Raw genomic sequence first — 15,287 nt, 5'->3', positions numbered from 1 at the left:
TCAGAACCACTCTCATTAGAACTCATGCTAAACACTGTCCTTGCCATCATGTCCAAAACAAAAACAATGTGACGGCATGAGGAGGGTCAGGGTGGACTGCCTTGCATCGTTAGGGGTTGTATGAGTGTGGGACTTTGATCCATGAAACAGTCTGACTGGCATCATTATCAAAGTTTTCATTCAGTCTAGCCCGGCCAATGGCAGATTTTTGGGTCCAATGCTGATCCCGATTTTGGAGAGTCCTAGACCACAGATTACTGTGTACAGATAAAAAGAAGTTCAGAATGAATTTGAAAAACATACACATACACAAAATTAAAAAATGGCTTGCAACGCGATTTGTAGCTCTGCTTCTGTATTTTTGAAGAATTTTGAATTTTTGAAAACACCAGGAGTGGTTAAACATACGGATACATCGTCTGTATGATTTTCGATACCGATGTTGTAAAAAAAAGTCAAATAATAGCCAGTGTATCGACCAGATTGATATATCAGTCTGGCTCAAATTCAGCTTCTAAAATAGCTTTAAAGTTGTTTCTCTTTTTCCTCCCAGCATGCTATCCTGGCCAAGAAGTTTGTGGAGACGATGACGAAGTACAACGAGGCTCAGGTTGACTTCAGAGACAAAAGCAAAGGACGCATCGCCCGACAGCTGGAGATCAGTGAGTTACATCCACCTGTTACATGTTGTGTAGATCAGTGAGTTACAATCACCCCCGCCCCTCCGTACAATTTTTCACTAATTTTCAAAATTCTAAAAAAAAATTGCGGATCTACAAGCTACAAGCCAAGTATTAAATAGGGTTAAAGTAGTTTGTGTGTGATTAACACATTTTGCAGGGGACCTCCTGTACAGTGTGTGTGTGTGTGTGTGTGTGTGTGTGTGTGTGTGTGTGTGTGTGTGTGTGTGTGTGTGTGTGTGTGTGTGTGTGCGCGTGTGCGTGTGCGTGCGCGTGCGTGCGTGTGTGCGCGCGTGCGTGCTATTTTTGAATAGCCAAATATAATGGTTCAAGTGGTTCAAATCTAAAATGACAGATGCTTTCCCCGTCTTAATGGGTTAATCTGTCTGACCAGCTATTCTGTCTTACTTCAAGTACATATCTCACTCTGTCTGTCTGTCTGTCTGTCTGTCTGTCTGTCTGTCTGTCTGTCTGTCTGTCTGTCTGTCTATCTGTCTGTCTGTCTGTCTATCTGTCTGTCTGTCTGTCTGTCTGTCTATCCTAGCGGGGAAAGCCACAACAGACGAGGAGTTGGACGAGATGTTGGAAGGAGGCAACTCAGCTGTCTTCAGTGCTGGGGTATGTGATCAATCTCAATCCTTCAACGTAGACAAAGGTAGGGGCTCAGTTAATGCACAAGGGATTTGGTGATGATTTGATGTTTGCGGTGCCCGGCCCACCAAAGCAGCAAATCCGTTAAACAGACTACCTTAATGTTGTTCAAATGCCTATAAAATAAATGCATCTTGGTCAGAAAACTTTCAGCTCGCTCTTCAACACTATTTCAAAAGAGCATGTTACTAAACACAAAACCACGTGGTTAGAATGAAGAGTGCTTGGGTGATGTACTGTAAGTGTGAATTACAATTTGAAGTGGGCCTACATTATATGAAAATGCATACCTTGAAATCAAACACAGCACTGTGTGTGTGTGTGTGTGTGTGTGTGTGTGTGTGTGTGTGTGTGTGTGTGTGTGTGTGTGTGTGCTTGCGTGCGTGCGCGTGCGTGCGTGTGCGTGTGCGTGTGCGTGAGCGCGCACAGAACAATTCTAGTATACATACTGTATATATACTGTATACATTGAGTATCTCCCTTCTTTCGAAATGTTCACAGATCATGGAGTCCAAGATCAACCAGCAGGCTCTGAACGAGATTGAAGCGCGTCACAAAGACATCATGAGGCTGGAGAGCAGCATCAAGGAACTCCATGACATGTTTGTGGATATCGCCATGCTGGTTGAAAACCAGGTACAACACCCACGCACGCACACACGCAAGAACACATTTCTATTTGATCGAAGGAGGATAAAGTCAGCTATTTTTAACAACTTGAACCCTAACATCTCCATTTTGGGGGCGAACATTCTGTGTAAATAGCAGATCTACAAGCTCACAGATCTACAAGCTGTTAGCTTAGCTCATAGATCAGCTATTTACACAAAGAGATTTGGTGTAGAGGGAAAAAAGAATGGGGCCTACTACAGAGCCCTGGTCAACAAAGTATATAGGGTTTAAGTGGTAGTAGGCCTACTGTTCGTTGATGTTCACACAAATCACTACATTCTCAAAACATTCAAAGAGTGCGACCTTAACTGAGTGAGAGGTCGTCTAGTAATCAGAAGGTCCCAGGTTCAACCCCCAGTCTACATTATGTGTCGAAGTGTCCCTGAGCAAGACACTGAACCCCAGGGCACAGTATTAATGGAACTTCCCCATTGCTTCTAATAATTAGGATGGTAAATGCAAAGGACACATTTCACATACAGTGACAAGTACCCCAACAACAACTAACAGAGACTAAATAATAATAATTATCATTATTATTATTATTTCCATCGTTGTTTATTTATTTGTTTATTTATTATCTATCGATTTATTTTTTAAACAAATGTACATGCTGATCACTGATCACCCCTCTGCCCTCCTTCAGGGTGGCATGATTGACAGGATCGAGAGCAACATGGACCAATCGGTGGGCTTCGTAGAGAGAGCCGTGGCTGACACAAAGAAGGCAGCCAAATTCCAACAGGAGGCTCGCAGGGTGAGTGGAGAACTGTAACCTTTCATCACATGATCAGTTCATTCACTAATGCTTCCTTTACATGGATTTTTGAAAAAAATAAACGTATTTGTCTTAAGTTTTTATTTGTTTTTATAGCGGTAAAGCGGGTTTCTAGTTTAGTTTTTTTAGGCTTAATTATTTTTTGTTTTCATTAGTTTTAGTGTTTATTTTTGTACTTCTACAGTGGAGCTGTTCACTGGCACAAAGCACTAGGCTGCAATGGACAGCTCCCGCTGTATGTAAACAATACATCACTAACGTTTGGTGGTCAAAGAGCAAGGTCAATAAAGGTCAATTACGGACGAACACATCGTCATGCATTAACTTCTGGACATAACATCAGCATGTTCTCATGATGTCAAGGATGAGACAGATTGTGTTTGAATCTTGACTAAAGTCATATCACTTCCCAGCATGATATTGATGTAAATTGAAGCGTGTGCAAATATGTTGCCCTTATTCATGTTTGTTTGTTTGTTTGTTTCATCTTCCTCACCTCTCTCTCTGCCTTTCCATTCTACAGAAACAAATGATGATCTTCTGTTGCTGTGTGATCCTCGCCGTCATCGTTGGCTCATTCCTGTACAGCTGGATTAAATAGTCGAGATGTCAACCTGTGGAGTCCACAGTGAACAATAGAACAAGAGCCTGATGTTTTTTAAATTAATTACAGGAGATGGAATGATTTGTAATGTTTTTTGTTGTTTGTTTGTTTTCATGGCCACAGCAGCTATGTGTTCAAATATGTACTTTTTTTCTGCCACGGTTTTAATCTGTTTGCTGATGCATAGGCCTACATGTATTTCTCTGATTTTTTTTTTCTTTTCTCCTTCAACACTTAGCCCTATTTTATACTTTGCCATATGATTACGACGGTGGCACGCTGTGAAAATAGCAGTCTGCAAGCTTATGTGTCGTGAACTTGTAGATCGGCTATTTTATTTATTTTTTAATTTTGGGCCATTTTTGGACATTTCTGAAATCTTTTGAAAGTGTTCTCCTAATATGCACAAAATAGGGACACCGGTTTGAAAGTGGTTAATAGCAGTGGGTTTTCATAAGCCTGCTTCCCATGTTTTCATTTGTAATAACTGACATTCTCTTGCCTGGGAAAAAAAGGTTAATATGAATAGCCTACTGTGCTAATATTAATACTTATCTTTATTATCTCATTTTAGTAAAGACATTATGGCCAACTGGCAATTGGCCCAAAGTGGTGAATTAGACAAACCTTTTCATAAACCTATTGTGGGAAAAAAATGCCTAGCAGTTGGTGTGTGTAGTTTTGTGTGTCCTTGCACTGTATGAACTTTATACTTAACTTTGTGATAGCTTGTTGTAGGCATTTGTGAGAATATTGTTAACCACATACAGATATAGGTATGCTATAGATAGGCTATAAACATATAGCCTAATTCATTGTAGGTGACGGTCAAATAGCGAAAAGAGCCAAACCAAGCTCAGATGAGAGCTTGCAGCTCACAACGTGACTCACAATGTGAGGCATTATGAGCTTGTAGATCTGCTATTTTCACCAAATGTTCGTCTATTTTGGCGAATGTTCGGTAAGGTAGACTTTTATCCACAGATTTTGTAGGTTTGCCTTTCTGTACGGAAAAATAAAAAAGAACACTTTATTTCATTTGTTGATGTTTATTTACAGTTATTAATTTCACGAGTCTCTATTTTACACGTGACACGTCACATTGTGGCCTGTCCCTCTTGCCGTCTGCTGAATCTACTGTGCTTGAGCGACGGTCCAACTGGCCAATCACGGTAGACCTACGGGGGTCCACAGCCAATAGACGCGCGTTTCTTGAAACGTAAACTCAGCGTTGCCATGTCCGCTTAATATAAGCGACTTTGGTAAATTGCGGGTTTTTGGGCTTGTTTCTGAAGTGTAGTTGCTTATTTGAGCTTGTTTACTAATGTCGTTTGAACCAGTGACTCTAACAAATGTTCATGTCAAGGACCCCCAAATGAATATATATTTGTCCACAGACGAACTTCCCCATCTAAAAATATTTTTTGCCAGGGCCCAGCAGGGACCCCCATAGGCCTACAAGATTTGCGTTGTTAAAATATTCCATAATGTAATTTCCCCCTCCCCCCCAGATTTTATTCGAAAATAGCATGTACAAGCTATCGGCTATTTTCAAATTCCGCCGATGTGTTATGTTTAAAGTGCTCATCATGTGGCCCATGATAGTCGCTTCTTTTGGGCTTGTTTTCCTTAACCTCGCGTCACCAGTCTTTCCACATGTTTTCCTAGACCCTGGTTGCTTGTTTCTCTCACAGAATCTGGCAACACTGCGCAAGCTCCATGTATGGACAACGGCCCACTTCCGCGTTGAGGAAGTCGCTACAAAGCGTGTCCTCGGCGGAGAAGCTTCATGTATCACAAACAGCGTCCAACAATCACAACGTTTAATAAACACTAACAACAGCCTTTTAAACGGCGCTGTGCGGCTCAAACATGGTGGTGAGTAGAAAAAAAGAGCGTTATTTCCTCGACATCTTATTTTATATCTATGATTCGTGTGAAGTTCTATTGAATAATGGCCGACGCAAGTACATTGTTCTGCCGTTTCATTGGCTGCCTACCTTTATGACCTATTGTGTTATTTATATATTTTTTTATTTTCCTCGCCGATATTTCTGACCAATCCTAACTGAGCACCCGGTTCAACTCGTGCGCTGATTGGTTAGTCCGCCGCCTGTCCTGTTTTTCTATTGGACGGTGATCTTGCGTCACGGAGGCTTGCCACAGTACCCGAGGAAAGCGTGGTTCCCACTTGCCACTCTTGTGCTCAGATCCGGTTTAGAGCACGCCTACTATATCCGGCCAGTTTCCACATGCGCATGCATGTAGTTCTAAAGACCGTTTCCGTACCCGTTCCAGACCGGATATGTGCTTGTTAATACGTTTTTGTTTGAGTGACACTGCTTTGGTCGAATTAACGCCTCGGGGGGGCTTTCTCGCAATTGGTCCATTTTACGCTTGTGGGCCGGGCTTATATCAGTAGTATTTTGTGTCGATAAGCTTGATTGTTTACACTTCGTCGTACGACGTTGTCGTGCGCCGGAAAACGCAGATCTACAAGCCCAACAAACGTTGCGTCCCAAACGCATGTAGGACTTGTAGATCTGCTTGTTTTCGGCATTGGGGGGAAACATGGCGGCTGTTATGGGACCACAACAACTTTCGCCGCGTTAACGCTTGAATAACATAATTTTAACATACACTCTTTAAACAGAGTCTGGTTTTAAAACAACATTGATATTTTAAATATACGATCATTGATCATCGTTGAATTTTAAGCGCAGAGTGAGCTGAAAGTTTGCTGAAAAAGACATTATTTTGCAGGAGTTTGGACAACATTAATGTAGTGTGTTGGTGAACAATGCTCATGTGTGTGTTTAGGACGCTGCAGGTTTTACTTCTATACGTTAGATACAATTAAAACAGAAATGTAGACCGTTATACTGTCCATATGGACGAACAGGTTACTGTTAGGTTAATAACAACGTTAGGGGTTATTAGCTAAAGCTCTGACTTATTTATCTAGTTAAAGGCTCAGGGGGGAAACAAATATTTTACTATCTGAAAAGACGAATCATTTCGGTGCTTTTTTTAATACTAGTGGATTATAATTCGTCTGCATTGAAACTTTTTTTAACCAACCTATTTCGTCTTAACTTGGATATTTCAGGACTTGGACAGTTCCTTGTCTCTCAGGTACCAAACATAATAGGCTATCAGATCCATGTTCTACTGGTTATTAGAGTATCATTAGACCAGTAGTTATATAGATTATCAATAGACACCAGTCTGTAGAAATATTAACGCCAAGAAGAGCTACGTTAACAGACAGTACACTTAACTGCACAGATCTGCTCATAATGGATAACTCCAAGGCACGATTCAGCAGAAGGCTGGTAAGTTAAACATAAATCGTGATTTTGACAGTCAAAACACATACATACTAGCCAAGAAGATGCACATTCAGGGACTGTATACCACGGTGTATTAACCACTTAAACCCCATATGGGTAACCAGAGTCCCTCAGTGCTCAATACTAATGTATTTCTCTGTTATTGTGGGGAAAGCATTCGCTGAAAATAGCTGATCGACAAGCTCACATCACCGATCGACTGTGAGCTTGTCGATCTGATATTTTCAGAGAAAGCTTTCCCCACAATGCTGATGCTGGGGTTTAAGTGGCTATGGTGTAATTAGTTGGTTATGTGATAATAATTACAATAAACGGCTGGGTATGGATCAAAGCATATTATTTTGGCACCTGTTTTGTCCCCATGGCCCAGCTTTGGGTCTCAAACACATTTAGAATGGGAACATTCAGCCTTATATTATAGCTGTAGCTGTTGACTTCTGTGGCAGTCACTAATTAGGAATGGAAGCTTCTGCGTGGCTTTGTGTGTAGAGAGTTTGTTTCCCAGACAAAAAAGTATCGTGTTTGAGATGGAGAGTGAATTTGTACACTGATGAGTACATGAGAGAGGCGTGTGTGTGTGTGTGTGTGTGTGTGTGTGTGTGTGTGTGTGTGTGTGTGTGTGTGTGTGTGTGTGTGTGTGTGTGTGTGTGTGTGTGTGTGTGTGTGTGTGTGTGTGTGTGTGTGTGTGTGTGTGTGTGTGTGTGTGTGTGTGCGTGCGTGCGTGCGCGCGCGCGCGCGCGCGCGCGCGCGCGCGCTCGCTCTTGTTCAAGTGCAGTTAATTTGCAAAAGCTCAAACATGGGGCCAACACGGCTTTAAAACATTGTGAAAGCTTAAATGAAAGGGAAGGACACAAGGCGTAATCTGTTGAGATTGATATGTGTGTGTAGGGCCCGGCAATGAACCACTTAAACCCTGTATGGTTGAGCAGAATCCCTCAGGGCTCTATACTAGTGTCTTTTCTGTTATTGTGGGGAAAGCTTTCGCTGAAAATAGCCGAGAGCTTGTCGATCTGCTATTTTCTGCTGGGTTTTAAGTGGTTAACTGAAAATATATTGAAACCGTTATTTAGAACCAAAATCTTAAATAATAACCGGCTTATAACTGAATAATCCAGAAATGTTTCAAACTTTTTTATGATTAACCACCTAACCCTGTATTAAACGTCATTGTACAATGGTAGCCTATACAATACTTGAAAATAGCCGATCTACAAGCTCACAGAGCGTTGCATAGTGACGCGTTGTGAGCTTGTAGAACTACTATTTTCTCTATTAAAAAAAAAGTTCATCCCATCATAATCAAGGCAAAAGTTTGAAATAATCGTGTTATTGATTTGAAGTCATATCGCCCAGCCGTGTGTGTGTGTGTGCGTGCGTGCGTATGTCTGTGTGTCTGTCTGAGAGAACGAGAGAGATCGATTCGAGAGAGATAATTGTGTGTTGGTCCAACACGTCAGTGATGGAGCAGAGATGCACTAACAGACTGAGTGGTGGGAGGGGCAGGGTGACGGCGGACGCCGATAACAACAAGCCCAGCCAGCCCACTGAGCCCAGGCCACTGCTCTCTCATTTCCTCGGAGCGGCAGAGAGCGAGAGAGAGAGAGAGAGACAGAGAGAGAGACGGAGAGAGAGAGAGAGGGAGACTGGGGAGGTTGGCACTTCTGCAACACAGCAGTGGAAATGTGGGAAGAGAAGAACAGACGGAAAGAGGCGAAAGGAAGGAAGAGAAAGCTGCAGACAGAGAAGGTGCCAGGTGTCTAGTTTACCCTCATCACATCTCGTTCTCTAGATAGTAAAATCTTGAGTGTTGATTTAACTCAGATTGATGGAGAGTGAGGGGGAAGGGGATAAAGGGTGGCGGGTTAAATCGTCTTGAAATAACTGCTTGCACGGAGGGTAAAATATGTCAGTAGTGGAGGAATAAAGGGGGCACTTGTAGATTACAAAAGAACGAGGCGAGTATTGGTAAAACAGACTTGTTTTCATCCTATTGGAACATGTCTGTTTGCTGTCCAGCAACGTGCTTGGGTCACTTTGTCTCTCAGCTGGTCCTGTGCCATAGTAGCAACTGCAATTGGCTCACTCCCCAAAGGCAGTAGGACATAATAAGTCATCTACAAGCTCACAAAACGTTGCGTTGCGACACATTGTGATCTTGTAGATCTGCTATTTTTGGAGCATGATGATACTAGCACGTAAGTATAAATCAGGCTTAATGTAGCTTGTATTCAGCAGGAGACAGCTAAATGTCTCAGATAAATGCTGATATCGTGTTAGCAGACAGATGTTAGGTGTGTGTGTGTGTGTGTGTGGGTGTGGGTGTGGGGGTGGGGCTTGGCTTGACTCCTGACTGAAAAAATGGAAAAGTGGTGATTTGTGAGGACAAATTTCCAATATTTTTTATTATTATTATTTAATATGTTTTTAGGTTACGATTAGGGGCAGGATTAAGTTTGTCATTGGGCGATGCAAGTCAATAGAAGAATGTTATTACACGTATTCTGGAAGAGGGCGAGCATTGTTCTAAAGGTGCTGTGTCACTGGCACTCACTGCATCCTCTTGAGTTGGCTCTCAGCCCAGCAGACCACATTATTGATCAGGCCTAACAGCAGCAGCACAGTTTACCCGCTCGGACCAGTGTCATTTTCTACACTCTAAACGTAGGAAGGACCACATGAAAGACGGCTTGAGAGCTGGACCATATCATCATGTAAAAGTGTGGTGTGGTATTTATTAACGGGGTAGAAATAGCACATCAAACCATGTTAAGGACTTTATTTGAGGAAAAATATAAACGTTTCGATCCGGTGTGGATCTTCTTCAGGTCAGATAGTTGTATTTATAAAACAAATGTTGATACTTGACATGTCTTTAACCACTTGGACCCTAGTGTCTCTATTCTGGGGGTGAACATTCATTGAAAATAGTCAATCTACAAGCTCACAACCCGTAGAAGTGTGATGCGTTGAGCTTGTAGATCGTCTATTTTAGGTGAGTATTTGGTTGGTGTGTGTGTGTGTGTGTGTGGGGGGGGGGGGGGTAGTAAGTATAGACCCAGTCCCCTGTGGTGCTTCGGTCAACGAATTTTTGCTCGTCAGTTTTGTGTTGGTGTATCAGACAATGCTGTGTTGACAACAGTCTTAAGTCTCCAAAGGTAATGTAGTGTTTTGAGGAGGTGAAGGATGCAGCCAGGTGGTGTTCAGCAGACTGGAGTGGAGAGTAGGTCTGGGCAATTATTTCAAACTTTGTCTCTATTTCGATTAATGAACTTTTTTCTTTTTAAATAGTGAAAATAGCAGATCTACAAGCTCACAACGCATTGCGATGTGAATGCATTATGAGCTTGTAGATGGGCTATTTTCACTATTTTTGTACGACTATAATATAATATAATAGTGTAATACAGGGTTAAGTGGTTAATCAGACAAATCTATTAAGTCCATTATGAACTAAATCAATTTGAAATTGTCCGTGTTGCTTCGTTGATATACAAGAGGGAAAAAAGTGTATTTATTCGAGGAATCTATATGAGCAACATTAAGTTGGTTATTGGTTCTAATTATCAGATAAGATATATTTTGGGTTAATTGCCCAGCCGTATTGGAGATGTGGGACAGATTGTGGTCAGGAGGAGGTGGGATGGGGATTGGGGGTCTTGGCGCAGAGATGGAGGGGGATTATCCCCTGTTCATCTGTCGTGACTTGGGGGCTCAGTGCTTCCAACAGTCGTATGGCTGGAACTCTGCGGTACCTTCACTGATCTCATGTCAAAATGTAGCATTTACTGTGATTCCAATTAACAACAGACCAGTTCAGTCTAGGTTCGCCACTACCAAGATTGAATTGGTCAGCAGCACGGACGCTAAACATCAGAACTCCCCTTCCAGTAGCACCTAGATTATGTGTTTTCCTGTAGGAAACCCAGATTCCACAATACTTCATACATACTGTACCTGTTGAATGAAAACTGGTTATTATTAAGTCACTTTCATCTGACTGTCTGTTCTTTCTTTCCTTCCTGTCTTCTATTTTCCTCTCTGCTCATCATCAACTCTCTCTTTCTCTCCTGTCTTCTCTTTTCCTCTCTACTGGTCATCCACTCTTCCACCTATAGCGCGCGGGCACGCGGCGGCGCTACCATGACGACGGCATCTCGGACGAGGAAATCGACGGCAGGAGGACCTTTGACCTGGAGGAGAAGGTCCACAGCCAGAGGTTCAGCTCAGACAGGGTTCGACGCCTGGAGGGGAAAGGTATACACACACAAACACGCGCGCTTCTTTAAGATTTTAACAATTCCTGTTCCTTAACTCATTAAAACCGGGAACGCGTCTGTGTCATTTTAGATTTCTTTGGCTATTGAAAAATAGCAGATCTACAAGCTACGAGCTTGTAAATCTGCTATTTTTGAAAAATCGTGAACATTTTAACGGTTAACGATTCCCTGATTCCTTTTTTAAAATTGTATATATACATGCAGTATTGCGTACATATTATTGTAGTGGTTCTCAAAGTGAGGTCCAGGGACCCTCTGGGTTACTTGAGAGTGTTCCAAATGAACCCTTAAAACTCTGAGCGTGTTCAAATGGAACCAAATGGACCTGGGTCTTTTTTTTTTTTAAATACGATAAAACTACTTTTGTACAACAAGTTCATTTCTGAGGACCAGAACATGTTCCAATGTCTAATTCTCAAATTCTACTATACTTGTGGGAACATTTGGTCCTCAAACCTATTGTAACGCACGCACGCACGCACACACACGCACGCACGCACACACACGCACGCAGCACAATACTTTATTTTGCAGTCATCCATAATCCCCATGCCTAAGATTGGTTCCAGCTAAATGTATAGAACACGTCATTATATGTTTAATAATAATAGCCATACAATTTAAACACTGTAACATGTCATCAAATAATACTAGAAGGCAAAATGTTTTCTGGCTAAAGATCTTTCATCAAACTGCTTTCATCTTGAGGTTTATCTTGCAGATCTTTCATGTGTGTCTCTTTCATGTCTTTCATGTTTTCAGACTTCACATACGAGTACGTCCAGAGAGGAGGGCTGAGGGATCCCATCATCTTTGAGAAACCAGACGGACTGGGAATCAAGTAGGTCTTCTGTCTGATCTGACGCTCTCATTTCTACTGTGTTCCCTTCATCCTCTGCACTCACTAGTCCTCATCTTGACCAGTGATCTTGTCTCAGCCTGTGGGCCGGGGGAAAGGGGGCCCCCAAATGTTTAAAAAAAAAAATCTGTTTTCCGGGAAAAAAACTTGAAAATGTGTGCAAATCTTTGAATATACGTGTATATTTATATTTTTCAAACCAGACATTTTTCATCTTGGCTTCTGGGGATTGTACAAATGTCTTCTAAATCCTAACAGGTTTCTGGAAAACGTATGTTACTACTTTTTAATAGTTGTATGTATTTAGCTGCTGACTGGCGCCAACCCCCCCCCCCCCCCCCCATCTGAAAATATTTTTCAGATGGGGGGGGGGGCAAAGATTTACTCAGATGCTTTCCAGGTTTGAATGGGTTAATGTCCTGTCGTAATCTCAGGGGGACCTTCTTCTGAGAATGGATGTTGCTGTCATTGTTGTGGTGAATGAAGGGTGTCTAGGAACTGTTTGTAACCTTGCTGCTGTGCTGTCCTCTCTACAGGATGCCAGGCCCAGACTTCACCGTCAACGACGTCAAGATCTTCGTCGGTAAGATTTCAACTCGCCCGCTCTGAAATATTTCCTGAGAAGCTATTTATATTACTAGATAAGCAGGGATTTTACTGAGAACCTGAATTGGTCTTTTATCAATAAAGGTATATCTATCTATAGCATAAAAGGCACAAAATGCATTTTTTTGTGCATACAGTATATATAAACATATATGTTATATTCCTTAAATATGTATTGTGCCATTTGAGAGACAGGCAATGGCATTTTTTTTAGATTAACAAAAATAGAATATGAACAGAGAACAGAAAATGTCCTGTTGATACAATTACAAAAGAACCACATAATGTTCAATTAATTGTGTAATTTAGCAATTAATCAATAGTTGATTTAATCCCTAACTGGAATTCATATACGACATGATAATATGAGGTTGTTAAAATGACGTAGTCCACATTTGGTGCGTTAACTTATGTGTGTCTCTCTCTGGTGTCTCAAGGCGGCAGACGTATGATCGATGTGATGGACGTGAGCACGCAGAAGGGGACCGAGATGTCCATGGCCCAGTGGAGAAGCTACTACGAGACGCCGCCGTCCCAGCGGGAGAAGCTCTACAACGTCATTAGCCTGGAGTTCAGCCACACCAAGATGGACCAGCCACACCTGATCCAGAGACCTAACACGGTACGCACACACGTGCAACAGGGCAGTGGTTCTTTTCGTGACAAGGACCCCCAAATTGATATGTATTTGGCCGCAGACCCCCGTCTGAAAATGTTTTGTGCCAGGGACCCCCAGAAGAGAAGATTTGTGTTGAAAATTAAACCTTTTTCAAAAATAGCAGTGAGCTTGTACATTTGCTATTTTTGAATAGCCAACGTATAAATTGATAAAGTGGTTAAAATGATTGTGATGATGTATTGTACACATTTGGCTAGGGAACCCCCCCAAGGACCCCACTTTGAGAACTTAACATCTAGCTGATCTAGAAGCTCACAAGGCGTTGGAATGCATCTCGTTGTGAGCTTGTAGACTGGCCATTTTCTTCTCATGTTTGCCTATTGTTTCGTCTACCTGTTGACCTAAGACGTGCAAAATCAGTGTCATCTTTTAAATCTCTTCTGAAAACCCACCTCTTATGTTAAGTCCTTTTCTTAAATCTTCTTGCCATTTTGTGTTTTATTGATTATATCTGTGTGTGTCTATTTTACATGTTGTGGCTACTGTATTTCATTCACTGATCTTTTGTTGTAGTTTATCTCTAATGTTTATCATGTTGCTCTTTTACCCTGTTCTGTAAAAGACTTTGTAACCATGTTTGGAAAAGCGCTATACACATAAATTCATCATCATTATCGTTATGTTTGCTGAATGTTCGCCTATTATGAAATGCCCAGAATAGGGCTGCCATGCTCCCTACAGACACATGTATGTTAACTCGCCAATCTGTCTCTCTCCTCCTTTTATTGGTGTGTAGGTGGATCAGATCGACTGGGTGGACAACATGTGGCCCCGTCACCTGAAAGAGCGACAGAGAGACTCCACTAACTCCATCACAGACATGCAGTACCCCAAAGTACAGAAGTAAGAAGACGCATCCCCGTCCATTTTTACAGAGTTGCAATTCCATCATCGTTTAACACATTTTTCGATTTGTACACTCTCTGAGTTAAATGAACGCTGGGGATTTTACAGCTCTGTTTATGTGTGTGTCTCTTTGTGTCTTCAGGTACTGTCTAATGAGTGTTCAGGGATGTTACACAGACTTCCACATTGATTTCGGAGGGACGTCTGTCTGGTACCACATACTAAGTGGATGCAAGGTGGGGGAGTCACACTTGTGGAAGCCTATCAAATTCGCCAATCAAATTCATTCAGCATAAATATTACCACGGTCTTTCATTTATGGACACCTAAGGATACTAGAACCATCTTCTCCTCCACACAGCCTGACTGCGTATTACGACAGATATTCATCACATTTAAGCTAATTTAACTTTTTATTTCGTTTTATAGTGCACAAGTTGTATCGTGACACTGTACATATACGTAGAGTAGGTCAAGACCATACTCTTACAGACACGCAACAATTCCCCCATGAGCAAGCACTTTGGTGACGGCGGAAGCTGGCAAGGAAAAACTTTCCTTTAACAGAAAGAAACCTTGAACAGAACCTGGCTCTAGGTGGGTGGCCATTAGAGTCGGCCGTTGTTAAACCTACTGAGATTGACCAATCCGCTCCCTGTGAGATCACCAATGCCCGAACGATGCCGTCAGGGCCCGGGGGCGGTGCAGGAGCGGTGCCTAATTTATGCTAGCCTGGCATCGCCAAACTAATGATTTCGCTCTGGCAGATCCGTCTGGTTTCCAGGCTGCATTTATGCTTGTGTAACAGAGTGGTTCAGAGCCTCTGCCTGATGAGTAAAAAGCCTATTATCCCACCCGGCAAAGGGTGGCTAGTGGATAATAATTAAGTAAGCTTGGCTGTTTCTGTAGCTTGAGGCAGCACGTGGTAGTGCAACGGTGTTGCTTGCCAAAAAGAGCAGATCTACAAGCTAATCCACAGTGTATGGGCTGCTCTTAAGAGAGAGAGAGAGAGACTCAGGTGTTCAGTAGTGTGATGGTGTGGTTGTGGTCCTCAGGTGTTCTGGCTGATCCCCCCCAACCCCCAGAACCTGGAGCTGTACGAGCACTGGGTGCTGTCAGGGAAGCAGGGAGACATCTTCCTGGGAGACCGGGCGTCAGACTGCCAGAGGATAGAACTGAAGCAGGGCTTCACCTTCATCATTCCTTCAGGTGAACACAGATACCCCCCCCCCCACACACACACACACACACACACACACACACACTTGCTTACTTGCTTATG

The 15,287-nt window shown here is 42.4% G+C and overlaps 2 protein-coding genes across 3 annotated transcripts in view; both read left to right on the top strand.

The window, feature by feature from the left end:
• The window catches only part of stx3a (syntaxin 3a), a gene marked incomplete at both ends in the record, with an annotated part of 6,798 nt that extends 3,416 nt beyond the window's left edge, over window positions 1-3,382 (top strand). The window contains 5 exons of the mRNA XM_084081443.1: window positions 554-662; window positions 1,225-1,298; window positions 1,833-1,967; window positions 2,650-2,760; window positions 3,305-3,382. Of these exons, the coding sequence (XP_083937569.1) occupies window positions 554-662; window positions 1,225-1,298; window positions 1,833-1,967; window positions 2,650-2,760; window positions 3,305-3,382 (507 nt within the window). The remainder of the gene's footprint in view (window positions 1-553; window positions 663-1,224; window positions 1,299-1,832; window positions 1,968-2,649; window positions 2,761-3,304) is intronic.
• A 1,743-nt stretch (window positions 3,383-5,125) lies between these two features.
• kdm2aa (lysine (K)-specific demethylase 2Aa) overlaps window positions 5,126-15,287 on the top strand; it is a 37,515-nt gene continuing 27,353 nt past the window's right edge. Inside the window, exons 1-8 of one of the 2 annotated variants that reach the window (XM_084084888.1) lie at window positions 5,126-5,263; window positions 10,854-10,992; window positions 11,778-11,856; window positions 12,411-12,457; window positions 12,918-13,102; window positions 13,896-14,002; window positions 14,148-14,241; window positions 15,061-15,214. In XM_084084888.1, the coding sequence (XP_083941014.1) occupies window positions 5,258-5,263; window positions 10,854-10,992; window positions 11,778-11,856; window positions 12,411-12,457; window positions 12,918-13,102; window positions 13,896-14,002; window positions 14,148-14,241; window positions 15,061-15,214 (811 nt within the window). In that variant the 5' untranslated portion in view covers window positions 5,126-5,257. Of the gene's footprint in view, window positions 5,264-6,052; window positions 6,721-10,853; window positions 10,993-11,777; window positions 11,857-12,410; window positions 12,458-12,917; window positions 13,103-13,895; window positions 14,003-14,147; window positions 14,242-15,060; window positions 15,215-15,287 lie in introns of those variants that run through there. The other variant, XM_084084887.1, reaches the window with a different exon arrangement.

The sequence above is a fragment of the Gymnoscopelus microlampas genome (assembly GCF_963454915.1).
Source record: "Gymnoscopelus microlampas genome assembly, chromosome: 2".
In the NCBI taxonomy this organism is placed as follows: domain Eukaryota; kingdom Metazoa; phylum Chordata; class Actinopteri; order Myctophiformes; family Myctophidae; genus Gymnoscopelus; species Gymnoscopelus microlampas.
This window is presented reverse-complemented; position numbering and strand designations above follow the sequence as displayed.